At 45.8% G+C, this 14,764-nt stretch overlaps 1 protein-coding gene across 1 annotated transcript in view; it reads right to left on the bottom strand.

Moving 5' to 3' along the window:
* Positions 1-14,764, bottom strand: part of CDCA2 (cell division cycle associated 2) — a 1,716,206-nt gene that overhangs the window by 306,666 nt on the left and 1,394,776 nt on the right. The window contains exon 10 of the mRNA XM_044083154.1: positions 181-303. Within this exon, the coding sequence (XP_043939089.1) occupies positions 181-303 (123 nt within the window). The remainder of the gene's footprint in view (positions 1-180; positions 304-14,764) is intronic.

The raw sequence follows: 14,764 nt of genomic DNA, 5'->3' as shown, positions 1-14,764 counted from the left end.
ACACACTGTTATACAAAAATAAAAACATTTAAGCAGTGACATTTTTGGCAAATTTCTCTAAATGGAAGTCTGTTTTCATATTAATAATTCACACACATTTATAGCTAATTTCCTATAAGCTGGTGACAATACCATGCCTTCAAAAGTAAAGCCTGCAAGATACAAAACAGAGCTTCTAACCTGTGACTTTCTGGTAACAGCTGCACTGGTCTTCTTAATGGTCTTCGGTGCCTTTCTGGCTGTGGTATCAGATTTAGGTTTTTTTGAAGTAGAGGAATTCCCATTGCTGGACTGTTCAGCACACTGTTTTAGCATAAAATAAGTATATAAATGTTTAAGTCTTGTACGCCATGTAGTCCTAGTACTACTGATGTGAAATTCTTCATTACAGTTAAAATATATATAAAAAAGAAAAAAGCAAGTAAATACAAGGCCAAATTTAAAAATAAACCATATGGTAGAACCCAAATATAAATTAGGCCCTATAATAAAAGTGAAAATAACTCACTGCACACAAAAATAAAAGTATCAAGAAGCTAACAGCACTCTTGATAAATTTAAACATCTCTGGACCCAGATCAATCAACCAAAGCAATCGAAGCGAAAGACAGCCACAATGTCTAACTATGTTAGATGTCTCAATGTCCAATATTGTGCAGAGCTGAGAGCAAAGGATATCAGATGCTCAGAACCAGAAGACATAGCTGATCTACTAGCAGACAAATTTAGTTCCAACTTCACCCGTCTCAACTCCTATATTCCCAGATCATGAAACCACATCTACATTCTCCCTCTCATCTCCCAAGAACAAGTCCACAAAGTGCTATCCAAGACCAAGAGCACTACTTCTATGGGGCCAGATAACATACCAGGCTGATTACTGGTCAGCTGGAAACATGACTTGTCAAACCAACAGAGGTTATTTAATATTAGTCTACAAACAGGCTTAGTGTCAAACAGAGGACAGTGACAATCATCCTTTTCCACAAAGGTGGGGCATAAATTCACAAGATTAACAGCAGAATCATAAGCCGGACAAGCCCAATCTGTAAGGCCATAGAAAGTATCATTACAGAATTTGTAAATAAGGGCAAAGAACCTACTAACTCTCAACTCAGTTTGGATTCATCAAGGGCAGATCCTGGCTACTTAACATGACTGACTTCTTTGTGAAGGTTACTGAAACAAAGGATGACAGTACCCAATACACACTACGTCTCGACCTCTCGAGGCATTCAGTACCAACCCACATTCAAGTACTGTAGATAAACTCTATCTAAATGTAAATCCCTACATAATTCATTGGATAGCAAACTGGCTCAGCAATAGACACCATGATTAGGGTGGTCTGCTGTACATCCTTCAAGACATATCAATAGAGGTGTACCCCAAGGTTCAGCCCTTGGGCCATTCCTCTTTGTCATTCAAGTCTTGGAGGTCAAAGCCAATGTTACAGGTTTACAGCTGACAGTTTGTACAGAACTGTAAATGTGGTGTCAACATACTGCCCAGAGAACAACAAAATCTTCAAACAGGGGCTTTCGCAAATAAATGCTTGGTGTCAAAACCATGGACAAACTCAGAAGAGACCTGTAATCATTACCTGTGGCAGGTATGCCTTCCCTTGTAACTATCACACTGATGCCAGACGACCCCCCCCACCAAAAAAAAAATTAGTCGCATACTTATGAATCTTGGAAGCTAGGTTGACATTGATCACCACATACCCTCTATTGTAAAGAAATCCTTTTTCATTCCATATAACTAAAGGTATGACATCCAGGTCCACAGATGTATCATTCCATTATACTCTGCTCTCATCAGGCCAGTCATTGACGATAACCCACCATACAGTATTGTCCCTATCCAAACACCTGTCACAACTGGAACAACCACACAGCTTTCTCACTAAAAATATCAAGAGTTTAAAAATCACAAAACTTATGTATGCTGTCTCCAGCTTGGACTGTTGTCTTTATATCATAGAGGCTACCGAGAGGCAACATCTGCTTTGCCGCCGGATCCATTAACATTCATAAGTTCAAAGGTAGCAAGAACACCAGCTCAAGTTATCTCAATCTCTTTTCTACACTGAGTACACTGGAAGGTTCAGTATATGTCAAAGAAAACATCTTGTATGGACCCACCTTCCATTTCACAAAGGGAAACATGTTCTTACTTAAATGTAGACTGGATGAATGGATGGAAAACAACAAATTCACTACCAGCTCAACATCCATTTCCTTCAAAGACAGACACAAGTAAATTGACCAACATGTCCTTGTCCTGCCAACTCCTGGGTTATTTGCATGCACAACATAAAGGCTGTAAAACACACCAAAAGTCCACCAAGGCACCGTAATTGACTAAGAAAACATCCACAGGTACCACCAAGAATAGAAAACCAGCTGCTGAAGTGCCAAATCACAACGTTAATAAAAACACATATAGGTGTCTCATTCCCTGTATACTATTGTCTCCTCCCATAAACCACCCTTTCCATCCATCTTTACACTTTGTGACAAAGAACTTGTACTTAAGGGGTGGTTTATGGGAGGTGACAATTGAATACAGGGAGCTATGGTGACATATCACCCTTCAAGCAAACAAATTTCCTGGATTAAATGATTACATTTCAATAGCCCCTGTGCTTAAATTAAGGGCATCTAAGCTGTAACAATGTCTCCCTAAGGGAATATTCATTTGCCAGGGTTTTGTAATATGTATTTTAACTTTTTAAACATGTTTTTAACAGTAATCAGATTTTTTTTATAGCATACATATTTGTTTATAACATACGCACATATTTATAATTTTATTTAAATGTTTAAGTATACGCAGTGAGCGCTTTTTGTATTTTTATGGTTGCACTTCAAAGAAAAGACACTAGAGGGAGCTGTATGTTTATTTTTCCATTTATTTTTCCATGCTTTTTATGCAAACTTTTAAAATTTTAAAGCAAAGGATTTAAACATTAATTTATGGAAGTTTTAACAATGATTTTTTTAGAAAAGGTACACTTGTCAGCACTGTTTTTAAATGCTAATTACATCTGTTTGGGTTTTAAAATGTTCATTTTAAACTGCATTTACACAATTACATTGCTTTTCACAATCTGTATCAATTAATGAATAATGATTTGTACAATTTCACTGGATAATTAACTAATCCTATAGGGCAGAGGAAGTATAAAGGGAATGGTTCTAAAAGTCAATCCGCATTTGAAGAAGTAATTCTAAACGAAAACGTACTGTGTAGATGTTAATGTGAATGTGAGACCTATATGTTTTTATTAAAGTTGTGATTTGGCACATCAGCAGCTGTTCTTCGATTCTTGGTGGTACCTGACAATATAAAGGCTACTACTATAGGAATTTAAGGCTAGGCTGCTTAAAATCTTCACTGGTCAACAGCAAAGTAATTACCTATGTACCTATAAAAACAAGTTAAAAAAATGCACATCCCATTTAGGATATTGCTTCAAATTTATAATTCTGAATGAAAATACTAAAAAACCCTGCATTCTCATGTGATTAATTCTGAGAGATTTAAATACGCTCGTAACACAACTTTGGTGGTTTTCAAAACTGTTGGGTCAAAAGTTCTACATTAAAACTAATGTCTTTCAGCTTTTCCCGGTTAGGAGTCGCCACTGTGGAACTCCGGTCTGCTAATGATTGGCAGTGGATTTTTATGGTGCCGAGTTGCCAGCCCGAAGCCCAACCTTCAAAGAAGGCACACCTATGCATGCACGCACCTACCAGCATATCTTTAAATGTCACTCGACTGTGGGGAGGATATGCAGACTCCACACAGAAGACGCTCCAGCAGAGAATCGAATGGGAGAACCACTTGCTGTGAGGCGACAATGCTAACCGCTACACCACCACGGCTCTTCATAAGTTCTATATTACTAATGTAAATAAAGTACTAGACTGTTTAAAGGAACCTTCAGTGAAACCCAAATCATTTGTGAGGGGGGGAAAAACATTAAAACCTGTACATGAAGATGACGGGTTTTGCATTTATAAATCTGTAAAAAATGGGAATACCAAGTTGTCAAATTGATAAATAACTGACAAGGGTAAGGTGTGATGCACAGCATATTAAAAGGACGTCATAACTGTTGATTTTCAACACTCGTGTAATTTTTCAAATTTCTTATACAATCCTATCTCAAAAATCTTGAAAATGCTCACATTTATTTCAAAAATTGAAATATATACACTGCACACAGTCTGTTTCCAGACTATTAAAATAATACCACCATTGTCTTACAAGAGTGTTGCTGTAAAAAATAAGTTATGTACCTACCATAACGTTCCATGTTAGTTGTCCTTCATCTTGCCTTCCTTTGTGCTGGATGGGTTCGGAGCCAATCCTTGGCTCCGACTCGGCCACTTTCTATAGCTCGAGAGCTCGTTACTGGCTTGAGGCTACCCCTCATCCCAGAATGCCCAGCAACAGCTACCCAGATCTCGTTTGAGACAGCTCACACTAGACAATCATAGAAGATGATCCATTATTATTAAACCTGGATAAACAGTAAGTTGTCATGGTTTGCTTGGGAAACAACCAAGAACAAAACAAGTTAGCCAGTGAAACCATTGAAAAAACTCCTCTCAATCCTCAAGGAAAGAGGAAGGAGGGAGGGACGCAAGAAGGAAGGCGAGATGAAGGACAACTAACGTGGAACATTATGGTAGGTACATAACTTCTTTATGTTAAGTTGTCCAATCTCAACTTCCTTCTTGCTGGATGGGACAGTGTCCCTAGCACCTCAATCCTGGGTGGCTCATTGAACACACTCTTCAGAACCCTGGAACCAAAGGAAGCCCTGCCCCGGAAGACAACATCTACTTTGTAATGAGAAATAAATGTATGAGGATCTGCCCAAGTAGCTGTTGCACAAATTGAATCTACGGGCAATCGAGATTGAAAAGCTACCGAAGTAGCTACGGACCTGGTTGAATGACCTTTGGGTCTTGCTGGAAGATCTTTTTGTCGCAAATGGTAATTATAGGCAATGGTGTCTGATAACCATTTTGACAAGGTTACTTTAGAAACTGGAAGGCCTTGTTTGCTGTTAGCAAATGAAAGGAGCAACTGATCTGATTTTCTCAGCTCGTTAGTTCTATGGAGACAGAAACGTAGTTGTCCATGCACATCCAGTTGGTGCAATCTGTATTCTGCCTTGTTGAAATGATTAGGGAAAAGGACAGGAAGTTCAATGGATTGATTCAAATTGTGTTCTGAACAAACTTTAGGTAGAAAAGATGGGTTGGTTCTCAGAGAAACTCTGTCTTTGTGAAAAACCAGGTATGGAGGGCGAACACACTGGGCATGGAGTTCTGAAACGCATCTGGCAGAAGTAATAGCAACTAGGAAGAGAGTTTTCCAAGAGAGAAATTTCAAAGAACATGATGCTGCTGGTTCAAAGGGTGGCAGTATCAAGGAGGCCAGAACCAAAATGAGATCCCAAGGTGGAAGGGGCTCTTTCACTGGGGGTCTAAGTAGAGCTGTACCTCTCATGAAGACCTTACAGTATGTGAGAGACATTGCTTGAATTAAAAACTGCAATGTGAAAATTTGAAATGGCAGTTAGTTGTACTCTGATGGTAGCAGCAGCTGCACCAGTTCGAAACAGTTCTGCTAAGAAACCCAAAATTGTGTGTACAGGAGCTGTAAAAGAACCTAAATTCCTGGATTCTGCCCAGTAAGAGAATCTCTTCGATTTGCTAGCATAAACTTTCCTTGTAGTCTTATGGGAGGAAACAATATCATCACGCACTGCTGGGGAAATATTGGGGAGCCTAAGATTGGAAGTGGAGTAACCAATGAGTGAGCTTGAGAGATTGGAGGGACTGGTGTAACGCCTGACTGATGAATCAAGAGGTCCGGTACTGGGTCCAGAACCCAAGGCTGGTCTAGAAGGTGGGGGTGAAGGAATGGAAACCAAATCTGTCGAGGCCAATAGGGGGCAATGAGGATCATCTTGCAATCCAACAATTTTGCTTTCTGAATGACTTTTGGAATTAGGGAGAAGGGGGGAAATGGATAGAGTCGTCCCTGAGGCCAATTGTGGACTAGAGCATCCCTGGGTGTCTGACCTGGAGGAGGAACAAGTGAGAACTAGCTGCTGCATTTGTTGTTGAGGGGAGAGGCAAAGAGATCGCAGCAAGGCTGGCCCCATTTGCAGAAAATAAGATCCACAATTTCCTGTTTCAGAGACCACTCTTGCGGCATGAGGATAGCCCTGCTGAGTTTGTCTGCTATTATGTTGGATTTCCCAGGGATATGCATTGCGCTCAGAAAAATATTGGAAGGAAATCGCCCATTGCCACAGTCTGAGGGCCTCTCGGCACAAGGGGTAAGATCTGGTTCCACCCTGTTTGATGATGTGCTAAACCACTGACATTTTGTCCGTCTGTATTGCAATAGTCTTGGCAGGGAGAGAATCTTGAAGAGCTTGCAACGCTAGGAGCACTGCTCTCATCTCCAGAAGGTTGATGTGCAAGTGGTATTTGTGAGGTTGCCACATGCCTTGGACTGTCTTCCCTAGACAATGCCCCCCCCAACCTATCAGGAAAGCGTCTGTGGTCACTGTGGCAACCGGATGGGATTCCATGAAAGGTCGGCTTTGAGTCACTAGTGGGGACACCATTCACCAGGAAAGGTGTCTTTTGCAAGATTCCGTAATTAGCATCATGCGAGACATGGATAATTCCTGGAAGGACAACTGTGTGAAAAGAAGCCACTGAAGGATTCTCATGTGAAAGCGTGCTAAGGGAACTCGAAGAATGGTTGCTGCCATGGACCCTAGAGCTTGAAGGACATATTTGACTTGAATTCATTTGCTCCTTACCAGTTGACGAATAATGGCAACTCTTTCCTGAGGCAAATTTACAATCATTTTTCTTGTGTCTAGCTCTGCTCCTATGTATGTAATAGATTTGACAGGGCAACAAGGCAGATTTTTCGAAGTTTACTGCGATGCCTAGTTGAGCACAGGATGATGGTGTAATCTCGTGCCTCTAAGTTGTTGCCTGGTGGTAGCAGTGAGGAGCCAGTGTAAATATGGAAACACCTGGAATCCTAGACGTCTCAGGTGAGCCGTAACTGCCATGCATTTGATGAACACCCTGGGGGCTGTGGTGAGACCAAAGGGCAGACCTCTGAACTGGTAATGACCGGCCCCTAGCCAGAAGTGTAGAAATCTCCTGGACCATCTGTCCATTTTTATACGATAGTATGCATCGAAAATCTATGCAGCACATCCAATTGTCCTGACCCAGAAAGGGGAGAATGGATTGCAGTGTTACCATCCGGAACTTTTCTTTTTGTACAGATTTGTTTAATCTGCCAAGATACAGAATTGGTTTCCAGTCCCCTGTCTTTTTGGGCACTAAAAAGAATCTTCAGTAAGTTGCGGATCCTACATGGTCTGCGGGGACTCCCTGGATGGCTCTTTGTTCTAGCAGTCTTGAAACTTCTGTGACTGCCTGATCCCTTAGATTGGGTGGAACATCTGGGATGGATTTTTTGAAACAAGAGGGGGTTGATGGAAGGGAATTTTGTAACCTCCGGATATAATGGATAGTAACCAATTTGTCTTTTGTAATATTTTGCCAGGCGATTGGGTACAATGAAAACCTTCCCCCGATTGCCTCCAGAGTTGAGCAGTCGGGCATCCTTTCAGGGATGTTGATAGGGTTTGGAAGAGAACATATCGCTGTTACCCTGATTTTGCGGTCCCCCTCTGCTATGAGTGCAGCGTCTGCCATTGTTATGGTTTCCCCCTTTGCCCCTGGGGGAAAAAAAAAAAAAATCACCACGTGCTTCAGGCAAGGGTCCCTGGGATTTTCCAATCCACATCTTTCCACCCTTCTGACCCTTTAGGTACGGGGTCTGGTAGGAGTGGAAAAACGGACTCCCACATCAGAGAGCATCTTGCCCTCCTGCTGGCACCTGGTAAGCGTGTCTTTCACCTGAGGCCCAAAGAGAGAGGAGCCATCAAAGGGGGTATTGGTGAAGGACGCTCTGAAAGGTTCCACAAACTGACAGCCACAGCCAAGAACGTCTCCTAAGAGCCACTCCTGTTCCTGCAGCTCCGCTCACTCCATCGGCTGCGTATGAAACAAGCCTTATGGAGAAGTTGACTACTGAACTTAACGTTGTCAGCTCGGTAGCTACCTTGGCTGAAGCTCCCTCAGCTGTGGGATCTTGTAGGTTATCTCCAAGCTCTTTTAGGAGATCCCTCAGAAGTCTAGTAAAATGGGAAAGATAGTTCAGGGACCCAAGGGAGAAAGTCGCTGATGAAAACATTCGCTTCCCATATCTGTCCATCGTACGCGACTCTATTCGGTGGATGGACAGATGAGGTTTCAGCTAACTCTCTCTCTGTTGTTGCTGCTGCTACCACTGTGGTATCAACTGAGACACCTTTAGTCAGGAATTGTTTGTCTTGGGGAGCTGTGATACATTTATTAGATCTCCTCGGGACAGGTTCCATGGAACCTGGAGCTGACCAAGCCTTTTGAGACACTACAGACATGAGTGTATAAAAAAGGCAGACACACCTAGGAGGTGGAAGGACGGGAACCAAATGTCTCCAGGTATACAGACTCATCCTCGGAGGGGGCTAGGGAAGTACAGCTATGCCTCTGCCTAAGAATCTCGAGGATGTCCAAAAAGGAAACATCTTCAGAGGGGGACCTTGGAGACCCCTCCAATTCATCCAGGTCTGTATCTGAGGTGACAGACTCAGGGGAGTCTTGGTGCTTCCTCTTGCTCTTTTTCTTCCGGGAAGCCTGCTCAGAATGCTCTGGGGAGGTTTCAGAAGGAGAGGGTTCACCCAATGGGGTGTGTCCTGGGGCATAGGTTCCCTACGCTTTGGGGCTGGGGGAGCAGAGATTGGCAGAGGCACCAAAGGGGACTGAGCTGGTGGGACCGATATTGGGGTGGTCTGTGGGGACAGCACTCTCCGCATGACATCGAAAGTGTCATGGTCTCGACAGAAAAACGGCTCCGGCTCCTAAGAGACAGGAATCCCACTCTGTGCCAAGGGCGATGGCTCTGAGGCCAATGTAGGAGCCGAGCTTAACTGAGCCAATGCTCCGAGAGGGAGAACAGGGTCGGGGACAAGGGTCCGATGCCACTTCTCCCCTCGGAGTCGAGAGAGCATCGGCGCCCAGATACCTCGATGGAAGGAAGAACCGAGTTAATCAGAGACATCGGAGCCAAAGAGGATTTCATCGGAGCCGAAAGAACCACTATCAGAACGTCCATGGACTCCAGCTCTGAACTAAGCATAGTCAGAGGAGGAATCGATATCGAAGTGGATGGTGCAGAGGCCTGTTGAGGCGGGATCAAAAGCATTTTTGCAAGGGCCTGCGACTTCAGCAACCTACCGACCACTCTCTCTATGTCCTGATCCGATAACCTTGAGGACAGAAAGGAGTGGGAAGATGAGCGATGACTGGCTGTGCCCTGAAGTAAGGATGAATGCGGCACCAAGCGAATCGGCTCCAATGAAAAAGACCTAGCTCGTTTGTGGCTCCGAGACGGCTCCAAGGTAGCAGTTGGAGCTGACGGAGGAGTAGTCTTGTCTGTGCTAGAGGGCACCAGCACACGGTCTCTTCAGCTCACAGATCGGTTCCGAACATGGAGCAGACGGCTTGACTGACTTAAAAGATTTCCCTGGCTGAGATGCTTTAGCCGGAGAATCCAGTTTCAATAATCCACGGAGGATTAGCTTGTTTTTCCGCTCCTGCAGGACCCTTGAACTAAAGGCATGACAAACAGAGCAAGAGTCCTGCAGGTGCAGAGCCCCCAAGCAGTACACACAACTAGTGTGTCCATCTTCTGACAGCATGAGTCACACATTTTAAACCCTGAGGTTTTAACTTCCTTGGACATTTTGAGAAAAAAAGGAAGTACCACAAAAAGACACTACAATAATAAAAAATTATATTAATAAAAACCTTAAAGGAGAGCCTCTAACTTAAACGGCTGTCCTTAAAGGGGGGGGGGAGGGGCTCTCTAACTTAAACGTGTTCAGGGAACAACAGAAGGACTAGCGACTAAGGGGCGATGGCCAACACAGCACAAAAACACAACAAAGGAAAAGATAAAGAAGTTATGTACTCACCATAACGTTCCATCTGAGTAGGTAATTTCATTTGTCAGCAACCTGTGGGTATCTGATCCGACCTGGATCCGAGCCGGCAGCTTTCCAAGCTGAACATCCGAGCTCTCAGCTCCTCCCCCTTACCCACAATACCCTGCTACCTCCCTCCAGTCCTCAGATCGAGTTTGCCACTCATCAATCACAATAGTCAAACATACTCGAAAAGAAACACTAACCTGAAGCGCAACAGAAGGAAAACCTTCTGTTGTGAAAAAGATCACGAAACAGGCTAGGGGGAAGGAGGGGGGGGGGGTCGGTTGCTGACAAATTAAGTTACCTACTCAGATGGAATGTTATGGTGAGTACATAAATTCTTTATCTGAAGTAATTAACTTCATTTGATCAGCAACCTGTGGGACAGAGTCCCCAGCTACCAAAAACCTGGGAGGTCCTCATGGAAGGATATTCCGGAGCACTGAGGAGCCAAAGGCTGCCCTGCCTCTAGAGATCAGATCTAGCTTGTAATGAGAAATGAAGGTATGAGAAGAGGCCCAAGTAGCTGCTGAACAAATGTCATCTAAGGGGACTCTTGACCAAAATGCTGCAGAGGTAGCCATAGAACGGGTAGAATGAGCATGAACCCCCAAGGGTTCTGGTCTATCAGAAGCTGAATACACTTGTAGGATGCAGTGGGATATCCAACTGGCTAAAGTAACTTTTGTAACTGGCTTGCCCAAGGACGGCTTAGCAAAAGACATGAAAAGCTGTTCTGATTTGCGAGAAGCAGCTGTCCTGTGCAGGTAAAAACGCAATTGCCTATGCACGTCCAACAAATGCAGTTTATATTCCCCTTTGTTCTGAAAGTTGGGAAAGAAAACAGGCAAATTGATGATTTGATTGCTATTGGCCTTGGAGGCCACTTTAGGCAAGAATGAAGGATTAGTCCGGAGAGATACCCTGTCCTTATGGAAAACCAAGTACGGAGGTTTCGTACAAAGAGCTTGAAGTTCAGATACTCGCCTAGCCGACGTAATCGCAACCAAGAAGGCAGTTTTCCAGGATAAGAACTTTAAGTCAACGGAAGCTGCAGGTTCAAAGGGTGGACCCGTTAGGGCCTGGAGAACTAGAGTTAAGTCCCATGGGGAAATCGCCTTCTTAACCGGAGGTCTTAAGAGAAAGGTGCCTTTCAAAAAGGTCTTGCATATCTTAGTGGAAGCTAATGGTTTAAGATTATCCCCGACGTGGAAATGAGAAACGGCAGCCATCTGAACCTTTACAGTAGAAGAACTGGCCCACTGATGGAAAATGAGGGATAGAAATTCCAGAACTGCTGGAATGGGAGCCGAGAATGGATCCAAATCCCTATCCTTGGCCCAGATGGAAAAACGCTTCCATTTACTGTTGCAGATTTTCCTGGTAGAGGGTTTAGAGGGTTTATGTGCCGCTACCAGAATGGTCTTTACCGAGGACGAGATACCGTGAGTCCTAGCCGTCAGTGGAACTGGATCAACCAAGCAGAGAGCTTGAGGACGTCCAGGTTTGGAGTATGTAATCCCGAAGGATGGGAGATCAGATCCGGAATGGGATCTAAGACCCAAGGAGGGGCTATGATGTGAGACCGCAGATACGGAAACCAGACCTGACGAGGCCAGAATGGGGCTATGAGGATTATTTTGCTCCCAAACAGACTAGCTTTCTGTAGGAACTTCGACATTAGTGGAAGCGGAGGGTAAGCATAAAGAAGACCGGGTGGCCAAGCATGGATCAGAGCGTCTCTGGGGTTCTCCCCCGGTGGGGGAATTAAAGCGAAAAATTTGCTGCATTTCGCATTTAAAGGAGACGCGAAGAGATCACAGCAAGGCTGACCCCATCTGAGGAAGATCTGTTTCGCTACTAAGGGATTTAGAGACCACTCGTAAGGAGTGGGGATAGAACGACTCAGCTTGTCCGCTAGAATGTTGGACCGACCCGGAATGTGCGTTGCTATCAGAAAGCGGTTGGTGGAAATCGCCCATTCCCAGACTCTCATAGCCTTTCGACAAAGGGGGTAAGACCTGGTGCCTCCCTGTTTGTTGATGTACCAAACTACCGCCATGTTGTTTGTCTGGATTGCAATAGTCCCCGGAGGAAGAAGGTCCTGAAGGGCTTGCAACGCTAAAAGCACTGCCCTCATCTCCAGAACATTGATATGCAGACCGGTCTCTACAGAGGTCCACGTGCCTTGGACGGTTCTGCCCATGCAATGCCCGCCCCACCCGAGGCGAGAAGCATCCGTGGTCAGCGTGGCTTGTGGTAGGGGCATTATGAATGGTCTTCCTTCCCGAAGTTCTCGGGAATGAAGCCACCAGGGAAGGGAGCTCCTACAAACCTTGCTCAGGGGAATCTGTGAATCCAAAGGGTGTAGGAGGAGGGACCATTGAACCTGAAGGGTCCACTGAAGAACTCTCATGTGCAGACGAGCAAGAGGAGAAAGGCTGATGGCCACCGCCATGGATCCTAGGGCTCTCAGGACTAATTCTGCTGGTGGAGCCAGAGACTGAAGGAGATCTCTTACATGGAGCGACAAGGGGCATAACCTGTCCGTTGTCAGAAAAGCCCTGGACTGGAGCATGTTTATCCTGGCCCCTATGAAATCTATAACTTGGACAGGTTGAAGAGAAGACTTCTTGAAATTTACCATAATGCCAAGGTGATTGGCCAAGAACAAAGCATAATCCCTGGCAGAGCAGAGTAGATGCCTGGTGGGGACGGTGAGGAGCCAGTCATTTAGGTACAGAAAGACCTGAATTCCCTGAATTCTCAGGTGGGCTGCTACAACTGCCATAACCTTGGTGAACACCCTGGGGGCAGTAGTGAGGCCGAATGGAAGAACCCTGAACTGGTAATGACTGGCCCAGAGCCGAAAGCGGAGATACCTCCTGGATCGTCTGTCTATGAGAATATGGTAGTACGCATCCTTGAGGTCTATGGAGCACATCCAATCGTTCTCCTGCAGAAGGGGAAGAATAGATTGTAGAGTGACCATCCGGAATTTTTCTTTGGCAATGAACAGGTTCAGGGATGATGGGTCGAAAATTGGCTTCAAGTCCCCCGTCATTTTTGGCACTAAAAAAAACCTGGAGTAATTGCCTAATCCGGATTGCTCTAGGGGGACGCGTTGGATGGCCCTTTTTTCTAATAATTTATTTCTGACGCCGCAGCCTCCCTCTGATCGGGTGGGACTTGGGGGAGATGCCTCACTAACGGGGGAAGATTCAGGAAGGGGATAGAGTAACCTATGGATATTATTCGGAGCACCCAGCGATCTGTAGTAATGGACTCCCAACTTGCCAGATGCTCCGAAAAACGCCCCCCCGACAGTCTCCAGAGAGGGGCAGTCGGGTAACCCCTCAGGGCTGCTTTGTGGGTCGGTTGGAGAAGGGTTCTCTCGACCCAAAATTCTTCGCCCCCCCCCCTCTGCCTCTGGGCCAGCGTCCACCTTGTCCTCCCCTGCCTCTGAAGGACAAAGGGTCCGGAGCAGAACGGGACTGCTGAGATTTCTGGAACCACATCATCTTCTGCCCCCTCTGGTTCCTTGAAAAGGATCTCTGAAGAGTAGAGAAGCGGATTCCGATGGCAGACAGCGTCTTCCCATCTTTCTCGCTCTGGAGTAGCGTGTCGCGGACGGTCTTGCCAAAAAGTGAAGAACCGGCAAAGGGAGCGTTAGCGAAGTACGCCTTGAAGGGTTCCGCAAAGTCACAAAGACGGAGCCTGGCGTGGCGCCGCAAGGCGACCCCTGCTCCACTGGCTCTAGCCGCCCCCTCCGTGGTATGGGAGAGAAGCCGCATAGAAGTGTTTGATATAGGCTTTAGAGTGGCCATGCAAGTCGAGAAGGTACATTTGTCCTCGGCCATGGACTCTAGGGGAGACCCAGCGTACACTTAGCAGATCCCGCTGGAGCCTAATGACGTGTGCCAGATAATTCAGCGCCCTTATAGAAAAGGTGGCTGAAGCAAACATCTGCTTTTCAATGCAGTCCATCATCCAAGACTCCTTATCAGGAGGATGGACCGATGAACTTCCTTGCATCAGTTCCTTCTTGGTGGCAGCTGCCACCACCATGGCATCTACCGGGAAACCTTTATTCCATGTGGGTTTGTCAGAAGGGGGACTAAGTATTTTGTCCAGTCTCTTGGAGATCGGCTCCTTCCAAGCCCTGGTAGTAATCAAGTCTACCAAAGGGTCAGCCGGGGGGGGGGGCGACACCCAGGAGGTAGACAGGCCTGCGTCAAACGCCTCCAGGAACACAGACTCATCCGAGGAAGGCTTCTGGGCTGACCACCCCCCTCTAATGCGCAGCACCTCCATAATGTCTCCAAAGGAGACGTCCTCCGGGGGTGACCTGGGGGAACCTTCCCCTTCCTCTAAGTCTGTGTCCTCCGTGAGGGACTCAGGGGAGTCCAGGTGCTGCCTCTTGCGCTTTCGTTTGTGAGGGGCCTCCTAAGCGGGACTGTCCAAGGAGGGCTCACCAACGGGGTCTTGTTCCTCTGCAGGAACTAACTGGGGTGCAGACGTAGGCTGTCCCTAGGGCCGGACGATGGAGGGCAGGCCCATCTGCGAGGGAGTGAAGGGTGGATCTGTAGCGCGACCGGGGAC

The sequence above is a fragment of the Protopterus annectens genome, chromosome 9.part0 (assembly GCF_019279795.1).
Source record: "Protopterus annectens isolate FY-2018-M chromosome 9.part0, PAN1.0, whole genome shotgun sequence".
In the NCBI taxonomy this organism is placed as follows: Eukaryota; Metazoa; Chordata; order Ceratodontiformes; family Protopteridae; genus Protopterus; species Protopterus annectens.
The sequence above is the reverse complement of the archived record's forward strand: the minus strand, read 5'-3'. Positions and strand labels throughout refer to the sequence as shown.